The sequence below is a fragment of the Crocodylus porosus genome, unplaced genomic scaffold, assembly GCF_001723895.1.
Source record: "Crocodylus porosus isolate Cpor-Errol unplaced genomic scaffold, CroPor_comp1, whole genome shotgun sequence".
Taxonomy (NCBI): Eukaryota; Metazoa; Chordata; order Crocodylia; family Crocodylidae; genus Crocodylus; species Crocodylus porosus.
The window spans coordinates 21812791-21834809 of NW_017728951.1; the positions used below are offsets into that span (position 1 = coordinate 21812791).

General features: G+C 46.2%; 1 protein-coding gene across 1 annotated transcript in view; it reads left to right on the forward strand.

Moving 5' to 3' along the window:
- SORCS1 (sortilin related VPS10 domain containing receptor 1) overlaps positions 1-22019 on the forward strand; it is a 283918-nt gene that overhangs the window by 191601 nt on the left and 70298 nt on the right. The window contains exons 9-13 of the mRNA XM_019555480.1: positions 2291-2470; positions 7860-8006; positions 18502-18604; positions 18871-18947; positions 20989-21080. Coding sequence (XP_019411025.1) covers positions 2291-2470; positions 7860-8006; positions 18502-18604; positions 18871-18947; positions 20989-21080 — 599 coding nt within the window. The remainder of the gene's footprint in view (positions 1-2290; positions 2471-7859; positions 8007-18501; positions 18605-18870; positions 18948-20988; positions 21081-22019) is intronic.

Consider the following 22019-nt stretch of genomic DNA (forward strand, 5'->3'; position numbering starts at 1 on the left):
TTCACCTTCTTCTTGCTTTTGTTTTGTAACCCCGTCTTAATGGTCACGTGACAATGTGTTACCAAAGCAGGTGCATGCATGGGCTTAGACCAGGGGGTGGGCAAAGTCCAGATAGGGCCTGCAGCAGACTCCATTTCCAGAAGCCCCTGCCCATGTCACTGCAGCCAGTTATCATGGAGACCATTGGCGATGCATAGGGGGTGCACATAGTGCACATGCGCCCCCTGAGCTCGGCTGTGCACTCCCTGGAAGGCACCAAGCTACTCTGATACATCTCTGGCTTTAAGATACCTCTTGCACCTTCGTGATCCCAATTACCATTTCTGCTCCTGGAGTCTCCTTGGGAACTGGCTGCAGCAACACAAGCAGGGACTGCTGGAAAGTGGAGTTCAGCTGCTGGCTGGATCCACCATTTTGCCCCTTCCCCCCGCTCTACAGGGACTCGAGCAGAGTGGAGTAGAATCATACTTAGGTACTTAGGTGCCTAGATGCTGGCCCATTATATCCATGATATTGGGTCCGTAGGTGTGTCTGTGTGTGGTCCTGGACATGCAGACTTGCTTGCTTGCTTAGTGTCCTTCATGCCATATAGTATGTGGAGCCTACAAGGAAGTGTCCCCACTCTTCTCTACCAGCTGTTATTCTATCACTGGCCAGCGTATTCTGAATTTCTTCATTTCTTCCCTCTCATTTGTTCTCTTTGCACCCTGCTGTTTTCCTTCTACCAGTTGCTTTCCAAAAATGTTGGTCTCTGTGGAGGCAGACATGCCTAAGAACATCTGAATTCCAGCAAGCCCAGGGACAAAAGCCCCATTTCACATCAACTCAGAATTGGCATCATCCTGTTTCTCTGAATTACCAGACTCTCATCAGATGCATTTCATTGTGATGGAAGCAAGCATGTGCAAGTAACCGGCTCTCTGCTCTGAGAAAAAAATCTAGGAGTGGAAAAACTGGGTTAGATGAAAAGTGAATGTTCTTAATCATTACTGCAACATTCAGTGTGAATCAGTGTGTGTGTATGTCTGTGTGATACACAATACACACGGGGCGGGTCTACACATGCACTTTAATGTGCATTAGCCTGTTTGAATGCACATTAAAGTGGCACAGCAAAAACATGTGCTTTCGCTAATGTGCAGTAAAATAGGGTAATGTGCCTTTTTCTAGTGCCTCACAGTGGAGGTACTAAATTGAATGCACATTAGCAAAAGCACAGTAATGAATGTGTAGACAGATCCACACGTGTGTGTGCATGTATTTGTGTGAACTCTTTTTATACCATTTGTTTTCAGCTCACCCTTCTGGGTACCAGCTGGATGCTTGAAAACCCACCAGGAAGCAAATTTTTGTAGCATTAACAGAATTACCCAAAGCAGGAGGCAGTGCCAGTTTCTAGAGAACATCTTTTCTGATAAAGTTCCAGCTTTGCATATATAACCATCTGGCTGAGTTTCAAACAAGCAACCAAACTTTAGGATACCTACCCAAATGAAAAAAGAGCATTCAGATCTTTTGGGGATCACCTGGTGTTATGAAAATCTGGATTCCCCTTTCTCCCTCTTCCTCATTGAGATAAAAGCCCCCCAAAGCTATTATAATCTATTTGTGGCAGAGGCTCTCTTTGTTATATGTTTGCACAGCATTCAGCTCAATGGTATCCTGGTCCATGCCGGGGGCTCTTAGGTGCTACTGTAATTGCAAACAATAAATAACAATAATAGCAACACAAGCTGCCGAATTTCACCCCATAATTCTGTCATCTATCCATTTCACAGCAACTCTTAGCTCCCATGTAAGGCACAAAAAGCAGAGGTATAAGATGCTGTCTTATATTAGATCTGTAATGTATAGTGAAGGTATAAGATGTTGTCTTATATTAGATCTGTAACGTGCAGTGATTTCCTTTAAAGCCTTTTTTGCTGTTGTTGTATGAGATATAGCAAGTGTGGGGGGTGAGGGGAAGCAGCACTAACATTATACATTTTTCAACAGGAAACCCCTCCACACACACACTGGTACCATGCAACACTTCTTAAAAGTATTGCCAGTATAAATGTACAATTAACACCTCCTCAGTTAATTACCGCTTTGCAAACTAGCAGAAAGGAAAATGTGTGAGATGTTCAGAAGAGAAGATGTGCGACGTACACGAATGTTGTCTACAACTTCTGATTAGACTTTGGCATTGTTATTACATCTCTTGATTTTGCAGGGTTCAAGCTTTGGCCCCAGAGGAAATACAGTGGGGTTGCCCTACAGTAACATCCTTCTGTTTTTCTTTCCCCAGGATATGCACGTTATCAGCACAGACGAGAATCAGGTGTTTGCGGCCGTTCAAGAGTGGAACCAGAACGATACCTACAACCTTTATATATCTGATACCCGTGGGGTCTACTTTACATTGGCCTTGGAGAATGTCAAGAGTAGCCGAGGGCTGGAGGGTAATGTGATGATTGACCTCTATGAGGTATGTCACAAGTGCAAATGACTCATTGCATCCTGGGTGTTCATGGGATGCCAGGAAAATTGCCTTTGTGAGGAAAAAGTTTGGTCTCCCAGAACAAGTGTGAAAAGCTGAGCCGTTGGGCATCGTCAGGCCATTTTTGTGCTTGAGCAGCTCCTTTTATCCAAGGATCTCAATGAATCTGGTTAAAAAAAAAAAAAATCTAAATTTTGGACATTTGTGCAAGTTAGGTGCAGATTGAAAGGGCAAGAAGATTCACTGTTGAACTTCCACATGTGATCTGGAAGGTGAGTCCATGCCATGCTCACAGAAAGGAAGAATTTTAGCAGCCATGACTTCATGGGGGTGTGGGAAAATAATAGCTGCTGCTGCCAACTGGGCAGACTGGCACCCAGGAGCCAGTGCTGCTGCTCCAGGTTGCGCCAGGCACCAAGCTGCCCTGATGCATCTCTGGTTTAAAGATACCCCTTGCACCTTCATGATCCTTAGCTGCTCTGGGGATTGAGAGCCTGCCCAAGAGGTGCCATCTGTTTGAGCCACTGAGCTGTGTCAAATCACCATAGCTCTGCTGTGCCATGGCCTCACCCCTGAGATACCTCTCCAGCCCCCAGACTTTCCCTTTCTGTTCCAGATGGTGCAAAAATGTAATCAACTTCTAATGGGAAAGTCTTCAGCTGGAACTGGGCTTTTTAGGGCCCCATAACACTGCCGTGGTCCTTTTACATGGCGTAAGTGGGCTGAACGACACCAAATGCTAACAAGTGTTTGTAAAAACAGTGACCTTGTCTCTGTTCTTCCTCTTTTACTCATGCATATCAGCTCTGCAGGCTGGGTTGTCTCTGAACAAGCCACCTTGGGATGTCCATGTGGAAAGCCTAAGTGGGTGTTGTACAAATGCAGATGAACTGTGGGAGAACAGACACGACTTCCTGATCATCCTGAGGTTTTTTTACTATTCATCTGTCTGCAGCTTTGGCAGCCCATGGAAAAGCTGTTGCCTCTTATTACTGTCAGTTCAAGGAGTGGTTTCGCTGCATTATGTAAAGGTGTCTTACATCTCACGGGAAAAGGAAAGCCTTTGTTTTATTAGGCTGACAGTTCGTTGCAAACTTGGAGTGAAATGGATGTGATCAGACTGGTGGCGTCGTATCTGCTGATTACCTAGAGAGAAAGGATATCGGCTGACACGGGCCCTGGCACCAGCCTTCTTTTCAATTTGAAGTTCTGGCTGGCAGGGAGTTGAAAGCCATCCAGCATGGATCTCCCAGTAGGACTGCTGCAGAGGATGAGTGCTTAGGGGGAAATGGAGATGAAGAAGAGAGAGGAAGAAAATGCAGAGATGAATTAAACAGAGGTAGAAATAATGCAAAGCCAGCACTTGTGTGGAGACAGCAGCGCTTAGGAAAGATGATGTACTTGCAGCGTGGGTCCTGGGGAGGAGGAGATGGTGTTTGGGTTGTCGTGCGGGCCGTGGAAGCTGGTCCGGTCTCAGCGAGGGGTGTGTGCCTAGGCCAGACCCACAGCCTAGATTAGTCTACTCCATCAGAGGAACCAGATTGGATCTTATGACGTATTCAGGCTTCTGATATTAGACCCCCTCATGGCACCAATTCGACTACCCTGGAAGCTCATTGATTTCAGCGTGCATAGTTCAGGTCTTATCCATATAGGAGTTGGCCGGGGGCCTGCAGTGCCCACACAGTAGCATAGAAGGGCACAGATGCAATGCTCCTGTGTTTCACCCACAATTGTCCCTGGAGCCTGCAGAGGGTGCTCAGAGTGGCTAGAGGGAGTAAAGGCACAACAGGACGGGGCTGGCATGACACCTGCCTCCTCCCCAATCCCAGTCCATCAATGATGAACACCCGGGAACGACTGCAGAGTGGGGAGTGATTGGCACCACCAAGCAGGCCAGCATGGATTAATGCCTCCTACAGCCAGGGCGAGGCAGGGGCCAGTCGGTACCTTTCTGAGTTTGAATCTGGCTCCTACGCTACTCTGAGAGCACTGCCCTGCCCCATATTCAGGCTGGTTGGAGGGGGTTGAATCCAGCCCATGGAAAGTACCTGCTCACACTGATCATTACTGATCTGCTGAGTAGGTTAAGAAGAAACATTCTTTAACTGACCAGTAACAGTGGCCTGCTTTGGCTGGGTAGGGGTGGTATAGGGGAGCGGTAAAACTCCCAGTGTCCTGTATTAGGGTTGGGGTCGGGGTTGTGGGGAGGGAGGGTACTGCTGGTGTGTATGCAGTGTGTGTTAAGTATGTCTTCTGTGCCTCTCGTAGGAGATGAGGTCTTTTTCTCTTGTTTGTGGCTCTGATGGGAATGAGGTTTCTCTAATATAGGGAATTTAGTACTATATGGAGTCTGTACTCTATGCAGGGCTTGTAGATGGTCTGGGAGTGGGTGTTGTATTTGCCCTGTGCATGCGAGTTGTATGTTCACTTAGGATGTACAGATGTTCACATAGCATGTCTAGTTTTGGGGCCCCCACTATAGAAAGGCTGTGGACTGATTAGAGAGAGCCCAGAGGAGGGCAATGAAAATGGTTCAAGAGCTGGGAGACATGACTTATAAGGAGAAGCTGAGGGAGCTGAGTTTATCTAGTCTGGAGAAGAGAAGATTGAGAGGGGATTTAATAGCAGCCTTGAACTGGAGGGGGGGAGGTTGGAGGTTGAAAGAGGATGGAGCTGCATTGTTCTCAGTGGGGCGGATGACAGAACAAGGAGCAATGGGCTCAGGCTGCAGCAAGGGAAGTTGAGGTTAGGTATTAGGAAAAACTTTCTCACTGGGAGCGTAGTAAAACACTGGAACACGTTACCCAGAGAGGTGGTGAACTCTCCATCCTTGGAGGTTTTTAAGATGTGAGTAGACAAAGCCTTAGCTGGGATGATCTAGTTGGGGCTGGTCCTGCTTTGAGCAGGGGGTTGGACTAGGTGTGACATCCTGAGGTCCTGTCCTACCTGAACTTTTTATGATTCTATGATTCCATATGTGTCTGCAACTGTGCACTGCATGTGACATGCTTGTGAAATGTGTGTGTGCCTGCATGCATGTAGTATAATCTGTCTGTGATTTACACAGACTTTGCATGCCCTCTCCATATGTTTGTGGTTGTGGTTTCTGTGGAGATAGATGGTAAGTGCAGAGCATGCTTCTTCTTGGCATATCTGTCGTTGCACTCAGGATTTGAGGGTTGTTCATGAATGAGTTGTAGAATCAGTGTGGATTGCGCACAAGTTTTGTGCAATATATCTGGAGTACCTATCTACACCGTCTATACATCTCCAGTGTACGTGGGCATGAAGTGAACGTCCATGTATTGATCTCTGCTCGGGTGGTGCATATAGTGGGGATATATGCAGTGTGCCGCGTATGTGTACGCCTTGTGAATTTGTACACAATGTGTGAATGTGTCCATGCGGGAGTGTATGTGTTCTGTGTGGGGGTCTTTTGCAGTACAAAGCTGTCCAAAGATGACAATATAACTTATATTTTGCTTACTCTGGAAAAGACTCTCAGGTCACGTCCAGATGAGCACACACGTGCAGTTTGTGGGGCCTCGAACCTCTTTGCAGCCCCACAAATGGCATGTGTTGCACATTAAACCGTGTATGACACTTGCAGTGTGGGGGCAATGTTTGCTGTTGGGATTTGCCAGTACCAAAATACAACAAAACAACAGGAAAAAAAGCAGTGCAAAACATGTGAAAATAGTGTGCACTGGAACAAATACAGACAGGGGAGCAGGCAACATGAGGAGACAGGGGGGAGCACCAGCCCAGGGCTGCCTGCTCCCTTGTCTCAAGGCACCCCAGCCAGCCACTCAGCATGGGGGCTCCTCAGCAACTCTGTGCCCCAAACAGCTGCCCTCTCCAACAGCAGCACATGGAGCCCGGCCTGGAGCTAGAAGGAGCTGGGCACCGCTTGCAACAAAGGGCACGTGCAGGGGCGTGCGCTGCAACACAAATTTGTGTCACTACTATTTGTGCTACTGCAAGCACGCACCCTTGATCGTCTTGACACAGCCTGAGTCCAAACTCATGGCTGGAACCGAAAAGAAAAAATTCACAGGATTTCAGAACAAATTTATCACCGGATATATAAAAATACTGTTTCATCATTAATGGCCAGCATTTCTCGGGGACTGTAATGCACCCCTTTTCAGACATCAATGGAAAAAAGGGACAAATGGAGCTATTGGCTTGAGCCTGGGTTACCTGAGCTCATGGTACATTTTCAGTCGCAGCTGTTTACACCGTATCATTGGGAGATGCAGCATCTGCTGCTCATTTCGGTGCCTTTCTGCCTCTTCAGGGAAACCCCAGATGATATTTTTGGAAAACAAGCAAGTCAGCTTTAAAGATCCCATTTAAAAAACACGTGACGTTAGGGGTTTGTTTTAGCAAATACTAATTTTCTGGTTTGTTTGGCATCATTTTAAGAACCAAAGTGTGCTTACCTTGCCTATAGCACCAGTGCCTTAATAGTCATATCAAGAATGAGTAAAGATTTCCATATCTGGCCCTCCTTGAATACTTCCACTGAAGTACTACCCATTATGAGCAAAAGGATCAGAATCTAGACTTATATGAGGCCCCTCTTTTTTTTTTCACTTCATCAAGGAATATCTCGCCGTGCAAGTTTTGCAAAACAAAGGTGTTTCCAGCTTGATCCCAACATTACTTTGAGTGTTCGTCCTCTTAATAATGCACGCGGCCCCGTTTCCCAACCGCCAGATGTGTTTGGTTATAGGCAGGTGGGAGTATGGCCCTGTGGGCAATATACAGGCATAAGAATAAAAGGCTTTGGTTCGTAATTCTGGTTTTGCTACTGACTTTCCATGGGATCTCAAGGAAGTGATGTTACCCCTTTGTGCCTTATTTTCTCCCTGCTCAAAATGTGTATCAAATCACCTATATGGTGGGAGTTATAAAGGTTTCTACAGCGCTGATTATGAAGCACTTTGAGAACCATGGATAAAAGTTGCTCAAGAAACACAGAATAGTCCACATTACTCTTTTCTATGCAAAACAGCACCTGCTGTAGTTTCTGGCAAACGGATGCTGTCTCATTCATCTCTCGAGGGGCTGTCTGGTTACAAAACAACGAGGTTGCCACCTACTACCATTGCTTATATCATTGCATGTTCTTATGCTCCTGCTAAAGCTTTCTCTCCTATCTATAACTTTCCCATCCATATTATTCCTCTATGTTATTTCATTATCGCTCCATAAATTTCTTTTGATACCCCTTGGTAATTTCTTGCCCTAGAGTTCTTTATGCTGATGTCTCAGCCAAGTCCCTGTTGGGCTGGATAGGTAATTACATGCGTGCATAGAAAATCTGAGTCAACGTGACATATTTTTCAGCCATGTCAATTTTTCCTAGGTAGCAGGGATAAAGGGAATGTTCTTGGCTAACAAGAAGATTGACAACCAAGTGAAAACTTTCATCACCTACAACAAAGGGAGAGATTGGCATTTGCTACAGGCTCCCGACACTGATCTGAGAGGAAACCCTATTCACTGCCTCCTGGTAAGTTGATGTTTTAGAGTGAGGGGGAAATGGGGGGGAAAAATTCCTTTAAGTAATAATGTGATGATGCCGTCAGCTCTTAAAAATATATAGGGCATGGATGCATGAAGATACTGTGTGGCATGTAGGATGCTGGAATACAGTGCAACCATGTTTGGGCAGCCAGTGTTGTATGCCAACAGCCAGCTATTGTATGATGAGCGATCGCTCGTGAACGAGTAAGGGTGTCTCCAAGGATCTTAATAGTGAGTCCACAGGTGGCTCAATTATATACGTACATACATATATACATACAGGCATACACACATATACATATGTATATAAGGCTTCTGTCCCTGCTCGAAGTATGGGGTGAGTGAGAGATGCAGGGGGAGCATGAAGCTGGGAGGCAGGGAGTGAATGGGATGGGGATGGGTAATGAAATGGGAGCGGGGACCAGGTGGTGAAGTGAAGGAAGTCAGCCACTGAAGGATAAGATAAAAAGTTCTGAAGAAATGTCAACTCCTCTTTTTTAAATAAACTCCTCTTTCAACAATAATGTAAGGCAACCTAGGGTGACAGCTTTACTTCAGGCACCATTTGCTGCACGGACTGGAAATAACAGACTGGTTCCATTAGTGCAAGGGAAAAATGGGGCTGGGAAGGGAAAGGACTGGTATGAGATGATAGGGGCTTATCTCAGTCGAATGATAGGGGGCTATTTTTTCAATCGAAGTTGAAAGAGGAGTACATTTTTTTTAAAGCCCCATGTTTTTATGAAGTGGGACTTGGGATTGGGATGTGGGGGGTGCTGGCCATGCCTCCTGGGGTGGCTGGGAGTGGTGAGGGAAGGTGTTTCTTGGGGAGTTATTGCCCCTGCCCCAGGAAGGAAGCCCCAGCTCATGGGGATCCAGTCTGGCCTCCTACCATGTTCCTTCCCAAAGCCCCTTAGCCACCACTTCTGGCCCCATCTCTGCCCTGCAGCTTGCCTAGCTGGCATATTCTCTATGGGCTGTTTGCGTGGGGTTGATTCCCAGGGGTGGGAAGGGGAGTTGGCTTGATGCCCAAACTGCCCCTTGGGCACTAGACTTCAGGGGGTAGGAAGTCCACGCAGAACAGGAGGGTGAGGGAGGGGACACAGTTTCCTGGCATGGTGGAGGACCTTAACTTGGGCAGCTCATTGGTGGGGACTGGCTGTGCATTAATGGAGCACAAGTTGGATCAGAGATAAACCTGCCCTGGAGTGGCACGACGTTAAGCCACCTAAAGTGTGCTTAAAACTAGTTTCAGGTGTTCATGCATGGACAGTCCAGGGGTTAAGAGTTCCCAGAGCTGCCTAAAATTAATGTGTAACTAGGCCCTATGTCTCTGATATCTTAGCGCCTTATTACTTGGTAATTTGGGCGGCTTGTGGAGGATTGTAGGGACAGAGTGAGGGTGTGTGGGGTGAGGGAGGGTGGGGTGTGTGGAGACCTCTCGCACACTGCCCCCATGGTTCACAGCCCCTGCCACCAGTGGTGGCTGCCCTCAGGGCCCGTGCAAGCACCAGCACCAGCACCAGCATCCCGTGACTCATGTCTCCAGCCAGTGCTGTGTGGCGATAAAGATGGGCAGCGGGGCTGCACTTTTCACCCTTGCACCAGGCTCCGCGCAGTCCACATGCAGCTCCACGTCGCCGAAGGAAAGCAGTGCAGGCCGGAGCTGGCTGCCGTCCCTGCCCCCTGCTTCCCATAACCTGCCCCTGTGCTGCAAACGAGCAGTGTCATGCATGGTTTAATATGCAACATGTGCCATTGGTGGGGCCGCAAAGAGGTTTGGGGCAGGGGGCAGGAAGGCAGCGGCCCTGTAAAAGGGCGCTGCACAGAGCTTGGTGGGAGAGCGGCGGCCAGTGGGGCTGTGCTGCTCAGTCCCGCCAGAGCAGTGCCTAGGCCTGCACGGACTACAAGCGCCCCAAGGGCTGCAGCTGCTGCTGGCAGCAGGGGCTGTGCGCCACGTGTGGGGAGAGTGTGTGCCACACACTGCCCACCCAAGCTTCACACTCCCGCTGCCCCATGGACACAGGCCCTGTGCGCCCACCCAGCTGCAGCGCTCCTCCGCACCTGCCCTCTCCCTGCCCAGTGCCTGGAGCAAGCCGGAGGCTGGGGAAGGCATGCAGGTTCCTGGGGTGGCAGCACAGCAGCCCCGCCTGGAAGGGAAGGGAGGTGGATTTGCACCGCCGCCACGGAGGGAGGGACTGGGCCCCAGGCATGTGCTCAGTTTGCTTATGCATGAATTTGCCCCCGCCACCTGCTCAGGTGCGATGCAGTCTAGAAACGTTCCCTGACGAAGGGTGCAACAGCTCCAAGCTGGCACTAACACCGATCACAGCGGCTCACGGCAAGAGGTGCAACACGGCCCTAAGCTGGAAACGGTAGCTGAATCTGGGCATGGCGTATTTCAAGAGTCTGCACGCTAGGTGGGGAGAGCGAGCTATTTCCAGATGTAAGCCGGGCACTGGTGGAGCCTTCAGGAAGACGCCTCTCCACTCTTGAAATGTAGCCATGACTACAAAGACTCCCATATTAAAAAGGAGAAGGAGGGGGATTTGCACTGCGTGTTTTAGATGGCGTAAGTTTGTGTGTGGGTCAAGGCATTAGCATTACAGTCGAAAACCACTGCAATATGTGGAATTGCATAAATAATTAGATGTAAAAATAACACCCAATTTGCATAGGACTCGCAGCAAATCGACTGGAATTGGGCACCTCTTTCAAAACAGCTATAATAGACCCGCCCTTGTTGTGTGGCTTGGCTTTTATAATGTGGTATGAGCAGGGAGGTGGCCATCTGAACACCTCAACAGGTAGGGTTATCGGTATGAATTGTACCATGAGTGCGTTCGCATGCTTGGGGAGGTAGGATGCACCATAATGGCTTGTCTCTATGTTAAAGTCACCATTTAACTCTCTGTATGTGCACTAGCCTCTGGGAGCAATTTGGGGTAAGGGGCATCCTTTCCTGGGTGTATGCACAGCACTTAGCACTGTGAGTCTCTCATTCGTGACTCGCCTCCCGAAGTACAATTGAGATAACCCCTTATCATTTCATACCAGTCCTTTCCCTTCCCAGCCCTGCCCCATTTTTCCCTTGCACTAATGGAGTCGGTCTGTTATTCCAGTCCGTGCAGCAAATGGTGCCCGAAGTAAAGCTTTCACTCTAGGTTGCCTCAACTTACATTATTGTTGAAAAGCAACAGCCTTGCTCCAACCCTGGTATGCCATGGGGTGGGATTTGGAGCAGCTAGGCCTGCTCTAAGATCCACTGAAGTCCATGTGAGTTTGTCCATTGATTTCAGCGCAGTTTGGCTCAGGCCCTTGATGCAGTGAGTATTTGTGATTTAAGGTCTCTAGTGTTGGGGAATGGGGAGGAACTTCGTCAGCTACTCCCCATGCTAGAGCCTTGGCCAGCGGAAGGGGAGGGCAGATGGGACTTTTTTGTTTCCCCCTGTTTTCTATTCTCTGCTGCTTAGGAGAGGGGAGCAGTTTGCAGGATGCCTGATGCATGGTTTGCAGGAAGCCTTAAAGAGCCTTCACGTTTTGAATGGAAGAGAAAGAGAACAGGGGCCCATAGAAACGTGCGGGTTCCTGATCAGAGGGGACCCTACACGTTGGCAGAGAAGGAACCAGCAGAAACCTGAAATAAACTGTTTTACTAGGGGAGAGCCCCCCCCCCCCCCCCACACAATCTTTTTAATCTCTCTCTGCTCTTCCTTAAAGAGCTAGCCACCCGCTTGCTTTATGTCGCTTGCATAAAAGTCAGCGCCTTTTAGCACGTGGGAGGGGGTCCTGCTTAGGAAACGCACGGGAGAGAGAGAGATGCTTTGAATCCTACAAGAGAGATTCAAGACGTTAAAAATGTGCTTTGAGATGTGGAGCTAATGGCAGTGAGGGAGATAAAGGCAGATTCTGCCATGTGAGCACTCGCAAAATGACAGAATCACAGAAAGCAGAACACAGAGATCAGAGAACAGATATTTTTTTTTCCAAGCAAAGGCACTGAAAATGTAGCAATGGCCTGGTAAAAAGTCAGGGAACCATAGGAACCATCTGTTCAGAAAGAGCAGAGAAATAGGGGCTGGGATGGATTAGAACTGTGTAAATGATGGTGATTTTTGTTTCTGGCTGACCAAAATTGAAGCTACTTACATTAAATTTTGATCAGCCAGAAACAAAAGTGTGTGTGTGTGTGTGTGTGTGTGTGTGTGTGTGTGTGTGTGTGTGTGTGTATAGAGACTATATAGTTGAAAGAGTTTTATATCATATATATATGATATAACACATATATATCATATAGATATGTGTGTGTGTGTGTGTATATATATATATATATATATATTCATTTAGTTGTTTAATATTTTACCTATATATAAATAAAAGATATAAACCTCTTTCAGCTATACATTCTATTCTATCTAGATGCATATAAATCTGTGTGTGTGTACACACACACATATATATACACATATATGTGTATGTGTTTTTGTGTGTGTATGTGTGTACATATAATACATATACATACACATATAATATATATGGGTCTATAATATTTGGGCAGCTGAAAGTTGAACTGATGCATTTTGAAAATATTGAAATGCAACGTTTCACCTCTAAACCAGTATTTTCTGCTTTTTTGACCAAAACGGTTCTCTAAATTTGCAAGTATTTTTGGGCACGCTGAAACCACAATTTTTGGTAAACGCACTGGCTTTTTTTCATACGTGTTGGCCTCTGGCTGCACGACCCCTCCATCCAGGAAGAGCACAGACCACCTGCAGACGCTTCCCCAGCAGGACGGCATAATATCCCAAACTCATTAATGGTCCTAGCTACACTAAACAGAGTCAGCTCCTGGAATCACTGGCCATCCCATGATACACACTCCCTAGGATTGCCCCTGTCAGCATAACTAAGTGCATACCTAATGGCCCATTGCAAATATAACTACATTCCCATCATTGCACTGTAATTGATGCTAATACTTTAATGTTGCTGGCTATAGGTCTCTAATATCTTGCCATAGCTTGTAGCATGGTAGCCATGCTTTTTCTATGAAATCAAAAATCCTTTTTTTTATTATTGATAATAGAATTAGCAGCCATCACTCATGCCTGTGATCACTCTGAAAGCGAATGCAACTACATGGTAATCCAGAGGATGGAAAGTTATAACTGAAACAAGTGGCCCCTCTGTTGCCAGTCAATAAGATGAGGGAGTAATCTCACTGAAGTGCACGTAGGGTCAAATATAAACTTCTCTCCACTAACAATTAAACACCGAGGATTTTTCAAGGCAACTGGAACAACATCTCGGAGCCTTCCTTCGGAGATTGTTCTGATTCAGTCAAGGAAAAGCAGAACAGAGTGGGTAGGAAACATAAGTGAAATGGCACTTCAGACCGAGGGTTTATTGTTCTCATTTGTGCCTGCTGGTTCTCAAAGTTAAATACCCTTTGCATTCATAATATACCTGCAGGAGTACAATGTAGGCGATGCATTTTAAATACAGGCCGTGTGTCGCCTAATGGCTGAACAGCAGTACAATGCCATTCATGCAGCGGCCTGGGAAGCTGATCTTTTAAGCCTAGTTTTGCAAGATAATGATACCCTTATTGGAAGGCTAATTAATTAGAACTGACTTCAAGGATGGTCTTGTGGTTAAAAGGCTGGGCAAGAGCGCAGGAGACCTGTATTTAGTTACTATGACTTTGGGCAAGTCATTTATTTTTCCTTGCAAGCCCTTTCCCTGCATGTGCAGTGGGAATAAGAACATTTCTTTTCACCTGTTCCCTGTTTCTCTTGTGTCTTTAAGTTGTAAACATCCTAGGTCATGACAAGGTTTTCACTATGCCTCGAGCCGCCAGCGGGGAATTGCGTCCTATTGCATGGGAATAGGGTCCTGTTGAGTGAGGCAGTGGGAAATGCAGGCCGAAAAGTGGGTCCTTGATCTATCCTACCTTGCATAAAACAAAAGACATGTAGCTACACAAAAGAGTGAGCATAAATGAGACACTCCTGGTCAGGGTAGTGGGCAGCGGTCTCAAAACAGCAGCGTCAGGCTTGTTCTCGTGTGATTTGTAGGCATCACAACTAAAGGGATGTCTAAGGAGGGATGTGAAGGGGGACACTGCCTTTGCAGGTTTTATATGTATTTTTTTATGGAAAATTTTTTGTGTCCCAAGCCTAATCCATGAGTCGTTCAAGAACCACAAGTGGCCCTACAAAAGGCAAGCATCCTTCACCCCCACCTGGGGCTTCAGATGTTTCCAAATCATTAGGCTTTGCAGGTACCTGTGGAAAGCTCCTGCCCCCCAGGAGGAGCAGAAAAGGGTGACCTGGCTGAAGGGACAGTCCAGGAAAATAGCCTTTTTTTCAGGGTAAGAAGGGCAACGCCACACTCATCAATACTAGCAAGGAGAATGCTGTTGCATGTAAGATGACGAGAACCTAGAGGCAAATTTTAGCTGTACGAATGGAGAGAAAAGGCCAGGCTTTGAGTGCTGCCAAAATCCTGACTGGGGCTGCTAGACCTTGCTGCATTACAACAATAAATTACCATGCCTTTGATAGGTAGCATGCAAAACTCTAAGCCTAATCCTCCCCACTAGATCTTAATGCTTGTCTAATGTACTCTGTTGCTATCTAAACCTATACAATGTGCTCCCATTAAATGGTATAAATACAAGACAAAAGCAGATCTCAAGCAGCAGAATCTGAAAGGATTTAAGTCTAAAAGGAGAGTTAATCTCCTCTGGCGTGGGGAATTGGGTGAGTTATTTCTGTGAGCCAGTGTTTTAAAAAAGCCAGAGGGTAAGTTTGATTATGGTGGTTTTAAAAATGTGTCTCTTTTATTTAGTCCTTCAGAAGGTATAACAACTTTAAAAGGCAGATTTCCTTTGCTCTTCATGCCTTCTGTGTGCACATCAGCCAGATGTGGCTTCTTCCCTTGCATCTTCCTTTGCATTGTTACAGAGTCTGACCCTCCCGCAGCCCGCTGCAGGTTTGGTGTGTAGCACATCGCACCTGTCCAGCGACATCCCCATCTGCTTCAACCTTCGTGCCGCACCGGTGAGAGTTCACCTCCCTCCTCCCCATGCTGGCATCCCCATAGCTCCACGGTACAAAAATAGTTGAGGGATCTGGGTAGCAGCCTGACGTTTAATGCTCAGCATCTCCAGATACAAAGTCAGTGAACGCAAGCATCTCAATATTTGGAACCAAGAGTTCTAGGTTTTTGTATGTCTTCAGCATCTCAATATGGCACTAATGCCCCATAATGCCCAACAGATTTGGACAATGCTGTTGTAAAGCAGCGAAAATCCTCTCTGCCCCCTTTTTGCAGGGGTTCTGCTTGCAGAGATTGGTGGGAGTCATCTGGGGGAGAGTCGTGTTTTAAATAATTAAGTGCAAGTACTGTCCACAGCCAGGGTGCAGAGACTGTTGGGGTCCAGCCATCCTGGATGAAGCAGGAGATGCTGCAATGCTTGCATGAAGCTGTCAGCATTTGGAAGTAACATGCTGTCGAGGAGCATTGTGGATATTTCTCACAATCATATGGCTGGAAAGGACTATGGGGAGATCATCTGATAACCCCCCCTGCTCCGGTCAGGAATATTTCTATCTACTCCATTTCAAACTAATGTACTTGAAAACTTTCATTGATGGAGCCCCAAAACCTTTTCAGGGAATTGGTCCCAGCACTTAACCACTCTCCTTGGTAAAAAGTTCTTGCTTTATCCAACCTAAATCTCCCGTGTTGCAATTGAATGCGGTTACTTCTCTTCTGCTGCCTGTGGACACAGACAACTGATACCCATCCTTTCAATAACAGCCCTTTCTGGAGTTGAAGACTGCTATCAAATCACTCCCCTGCCCCAGTCTTCTCTCCTCCAGACCAAGTCATCCCAGTTCGTCCAGCCTTTTCCTGTATGCCCTATTTCTAGCGCTCTAATCATTTTTGCCCCCCTCTCCCTCACAACCCTCAAACTCCTTGCAGTTTGTCCACGTCGCTCTTGAAGACTTTTATCTGGTAAGTCTCAACATTTGAAGAGTGTTACCTGGAGGGAGGTCTCTTCCATGTCTAAATTCTATGCGTTTCTTTGGGAATCAGGGTCCTGTCCGTGGCTAATGCTGTGTATCCTTCGTTCTCACTTGTGCTCTGTGTTTTTTCTCTAGTTTTTCACAGACCAGAAATTTTCTTTCTATGAGGTCTGTAGCGTTACTCTTGCACAAATATACAGAGGAGTGCTTAGAAATAGCGGGTCACTCCAGCCCCCAACTCTAGCACTTGGTTCATGTGCTCTCATCTTTGTAGGTTTTGGGGTGTGCTAGGTGCTTTGCAAACAGAGAAGATGCTGAGTCTGCCCCTGGATGGTTTTCTCCCACCTCACGCCCTCATCCCTTCTTCCACGTGGCCTTATACAGGGAAACTCCCTGCGTTTGAGTCACTAGGCTCCCCCGTCACCCCTGTTTGAAACCACCTACAGACTTTCCATCTTACCATTATTCTCTTCATCTGGCTCTCCTTACTCAGCAGGGGTTGTCAGCTGATTGTCAGGGGTTTGCTAAATGCTTCTGCTTTTTGCCTCTATGAATGTGCATTATCTTGAATGGGTTTTAGATAGAGTCCTGGTGACTCCAGTTGGTCGGGGTAGGAGGGAAGAGTCCTGAGTGCGAATCCCATTTCAGGATCAGCCTGTTAGGTGCGCGTTTTCCTTGGGCAAGATGCGAGTTCTTCACCCTGTCCAAAAATAACAGCAATAGATAACGCCAGCCTTCGAATGCATGATGCAGAGATTCAGTACTTTTATCTTGTGCTTTTGCCCTTGCTGAGTACCTTGTTGCTGCAGCAGAGAAGAGATCTGCAGAATTAAACAGAATCGAGAGGGCGGGAGGAAGAGTCATGAGAGAGTCTGGGATTTGCCCTTTCCTTAGGCTCTTGCTGCCAGTGCTGCCTCATGAATATCCCCTGAAACACAGCATTGAACTCTGGCACATTTGTGTTTACAGACTAGCTCATGTGTGTCCCAGGTCTTCAATATGGTTCAGGCTTCCACCCCCGGCTCTCCTTATGTTAATATAGGCCTTTTAGAGCCTTTTGGAAAGGCTTAAGAGAAAGCCAGGGGAAAGCAAAACGTCAAGGGGGCTTTCAGAGGCTATTGCTGATTGCATCTATAGATGAATGAAAGTATAACAGACATGGCATATCTACTTACTACCTGCCTACCTCAGGGCTTCATACTGTGAACCATCTGTGTAAGACTGGACGCCTTCCATGTAAAATCAGTAGCAATAGCCATGGCTTTAGTGGGCATCTATCCACATTTGTGGCTCAGTACTCAGGTAGCTTGTTTAAAATGACAGACGCCCTTATCTAAAGCATGTTGTTTTAAGGGCCTGATTTTTAAATCACACGCTGACTCTTACTGTTTTGGTACTGTTTCGTGTTCGGTTATTTCATCATTATTCTAGCTGTCTGCTTCCTGGATCCAGCACCACCCGGGCTTTTAAAGGCAGAGCCAAATCTGGGCACATTGTGCTAAGTGCTTGAGGGGCGCATAGGCCCCTTAAAGCCACTTAGATACACAACACATGAGAGTAAGTGATCCCAGTCTGGGGGCAAAAGGGAGGTAGTGAGGATTTCCACTGCTTGAGAATAGTATTGTCCGGATCTGTTTGGCATTGTGGGGCATTAGTGCCATATTGAGATGCTTGTATTCACTGACTTCATTTTTTGGAGATGCTGAACATTAAAAATCAGGCTGCAACCCAGATCCCTCAACTGTTTTTGTACCATGGAGCTATGCTGCTTTACAGCAACGAAGCCTATGGCCCAATTATTTTTTCCATGAAGACACAGCCCATTATGGGGACTGTGTATTGATCCTGCTGGCTAAGAGCTATCCCAGGTATGGACACCAACTCTGCTTCTGCCTTGCTACAGGGAATGGTATTGCAATGTGGCCCATACCAGTTGGTTGTCACACATCCACCATGGCACATGCATTCAGCAGTCCTGTTTGCTTGCCTGGAAATTAGCCTGACTTACAGATTCACAGAAATTTAGGGCTGGAAGGGACCTCATGAGGTCATCGGCTCCATCATGCATTAGGATGATCTCTGGGCTCCTCGGTGCTACTGTACAGCTGGCCTACAGCCAGGAAGGAAACATGTCGACTTCTTCGGCTTGCCCGCAGCATTCAAATAGGGACACATGTTAGAAATGTTAGTGAGCTGGGTGCCTATTCCTATACCTTCACTGGAAATTAAGACAATTCAGGGATCACTCAGCAACTGTCCTGTTCAGGGGTAGCAAGATATATTATCCACGTTGAGTCAGGCTCTCGCTATCTCTGCAGAGATACTTAATCTGCCTTTCTGCTAAATTTTGCTCACACCCATTGCTTTGATGTAAAAAGGACCCACAGAGGAGTGGACTCCCTTTGTGATGTGCCTATCACTCTCTTTTGCCATTCTCTACAGCCCTATTGTTCTCTACATCTTCATCTGAAAGTTTCGGAGAATCCCTACACCTCTGGGAACATCGCCAGCCGAGATACTGCCCCTAGCATTATCGTGGCTTCAGGTAGGAAAAGTTATGTTTCCATGCCAGTACTGTACTAATGCATGAACATCATATTCTACCTATTGCATTTCCATTGCACATATAAATAGAAAGATTTGGACTTGATCCTTTAATTACATTCCCCCGTAACCTGACAGCTGCCCAAGACAGAACAGAGATTTAAAAAAAAACCACAACCCTGCCAAAAACCCACATTTACCACACAGAGTTAGCTAATTTTCCCATGTCTGAAAATGCTGAATCACTGAACAGCGTTCTCCTTACAGGTAACATAGGCACTGAATTGTCAGACAATGACATCAGCATGTTTGTTTCGTCCGATGCTGGGAACACCTGGAGACAGGTAAATAAGATGGAAATCCCAGTCTTCAATGGTAAATATAAGGAAGATGTGTTGAGAAGGTGATCTGTTGCTTTTTCTGGTTGAGAAATTGCTACTAAGGCTAGCTGGGGGAGGAGGGCTGGGTCTGCACTGATTTGTTTCCAATTCTTGTTGAAAACTGACTCCCAAAAGGAGTAGCCACTTGATTTCCAGTGACAAAGTTTCGTTTGAGCCCAGGTTTTAATATACCAGAGTTTGGGGATGTTTTGGGGGTGAGATGTACTGATCAAGGCACTAGCGTATGACTTAGGAGAGCCGTTGCAAGACCCTGCTTGACACAGGCATCCTTGTCACCATGAGCAAGTCAATCTGCACCTATCCTTTTATTGAAGAGAAAAGGAGCCCCGCAGGAGCTAAGATAAATGCATTACAGATTGTGAGATGCTCATCTCCTATAATAGGCATCATATGCGTATTATGGATAGATTTTGCATCCAAATCTAATGATTTGGACTTGTGTCCAGGTCCCTACCAACCTACAGCTTGACAACAGCTGCTTTGGATGGATTTGGATGGGTTGCACATGTCCTTTGTTGCAATTAAAAAAACTGCCTGTGTCAATTTAGTATAAGTGAATACATTCAGTGATTAGAATTGGAGAATGTAAATTTTTATGTGGTCTATCTTAGCCACCGCCTGACGGGTCTGTGCTAGGGAAGTTCGCTACCGAATATTCCCAGATCTCAGCCACTTTCATGTTTTGCCTTTGAAGGTTACCCCATCCTCGTACTGATGCCACATTTAGACTGTCCCTGCTAATTTGCTCACATTACTCTTTATTTCATGTAAGCATGTTAAGGATACAAGCATTGCCACAGAGCTCCAGGCCTTTGTTTATGCCCATGTTCTTCTGAAGAATCTGGTCTTAGCTAGTAAGTTAGGATAGTACCCTAGCTTAAACAACGGGGAAACTTTTTCCAAGCCTTTGTCACCTAGTGCTTGGTTTGTGCCCTCAAAAAAGATGAGCCTTCATGCTCTAGATTCTGTTTCAAGCCTACTGAAATCAGCACGAGTCTTTCTAATTCACCTCTGTTATGATCGGCCTCATGTGTTACACTGGGTACGTTTACATGTTCATTAATACACTGTAGTTACAACGCATTAAGTTCAGTACTTGGATAACCAAGTACTAAATCAATGTGCAGTATCTTGCACTTCTGCACGGTAGCACTGGCGCACGGGTCTTTTTGGATGCTAACTGTGCTATAGCCTAATACTACTGTGCCGTGTACTCTACAGTGTAGCGTACACACATAGGTTTTGTCCAGCACACTACTGCACAGTGTTATTAAGCTACGGTGCGCTTAGCGTCTCATGTAAACACACCCACAGTGTCATGGTTTCGCTCTGATTGGATGAGCCTGATTCTCACAAAGGTCATATCCCCAGAACCAGATCCTGTAGTGCCACTGAAGTGAGGGGGAACTTTGTTGCTAACTTTACCCAGTATACCTGTAGATCAGCCCTTAAAATCTACTTTCCCAAAGTAGTCAAGCAAGGGAGCTTAAAACGTGCATGAGAGCTGCTTACAAAACGCAGCTCGAAGTGTTTACAGAAGGCCGTAACAAATGTAACGTGAGCAAAGAGAGTCTTTTGAAATAGTTGAACAAATATTCAGGGACATTAATTTTTTACTGTGTTTGTCCAACTCTTGGCCTTCTTTCTCAACCGTTCCATGCGGCCTTTGCGAGATTTTGCAGAGTGAGGGTTTCTGTTAAAAAAGCAAAGATCCTGGATGCGGAGGTGGAAAATGGGTGATCCTTTTAGAGGGTCTTATTGGAAACCCATTGTCCTTGACACCTGCCAGGGCAAAAGTGTCTTTGCCAAAGGAGTGGTAAGACATTGGCCTTAAGCAATCATAACTGTGTCAGTAATAGGATATTTCCCCCATGGTTGTGTAGGTTAATCAACATATCCCCATCTGCTGTAACCCAGATTAAAAAAGCTGTGGTCTTTCCTTAATGTGAAGGATAATGCACCTAGGCATTTTTTTCTCTTTCAGATCTTTGAAGAGGAGCACAGTGTTTTGTACTTGGATCAAGGTGGAGTCTTGGTCTCTATGAAACACACATCTCTGCCTATCAGACATCTGTGGTAATTATTGTGACTGCACTGATCACGTTAGTCATGGAGCCCTTCATTACAGATTATATGCCGCCGGGTGGTTAGATCATGACTACATTTTTTAGCTAATTGCCAGAATTTGCCCATTAAGCAATTTATATGCATTCATGCTGATAAGCGAAAGCAGCGCTAGCAGTTTTGCAAATAAAAAGTCCAAGCAGTGAATCAGTATAGATGTTTTGGACCCAGTTCTCAGTTATGGTAAATCAGCAAGGCTCCATTAAAATAAATGGAACTACTTTGTATTTCCCCACGTGAAGAATTAAGCCCCTAGAGTCAGCATCTGAGTTTAAATTGGAGGCTGGAATATGATCTTTGTCTTAATGGACTCCAGAAGAGTGCGCATGCTTGTGTGCGCGTGTGCCTTGATTTTATGGAGCTTCCTGCAGTCCACAAACTCTGACCCTTTTAAAGTGTCTCAGGTCAGCCACCCCAAAATGGAAGTGATAAAAATCATTAGTTACATTTTTAAAAACCTGGCCAGAGAGCACATCACGCTCTGAAAGAATCACTCTTAGTTTTGACCACTTAAGCATTGGCCACCCTTATCAGGATCATGCCAGGGTGGCATAATCAAAGCTTTGATTTATGAGGCACAAGAATGAGTTGTTCCTTCATTTATGCTGCCTCCAAACAAGCAGTTCTTTCATTAACCTGGACAGTAGGAGTCAAGAGCATAGAAGTATCTGTCTGTTTGCCCAACCAGTCAAAAAAGGAAATAGTAAAAATGGGGTGGAAATTCTCCATGAGGCCCACCAGGAGAAAACTGGGGGATGAGAGTGAGTGCCCACAACTGTGCGCCTGAATATTTGGGGCTTCTTTCAGATGTGGGAAAAAAAGAAGAAAGGTACTTCAAACTCAGTGTGCTCCTGCACCCAGCCCAGCATGTGCCCAGAAGAGGCATTGTGT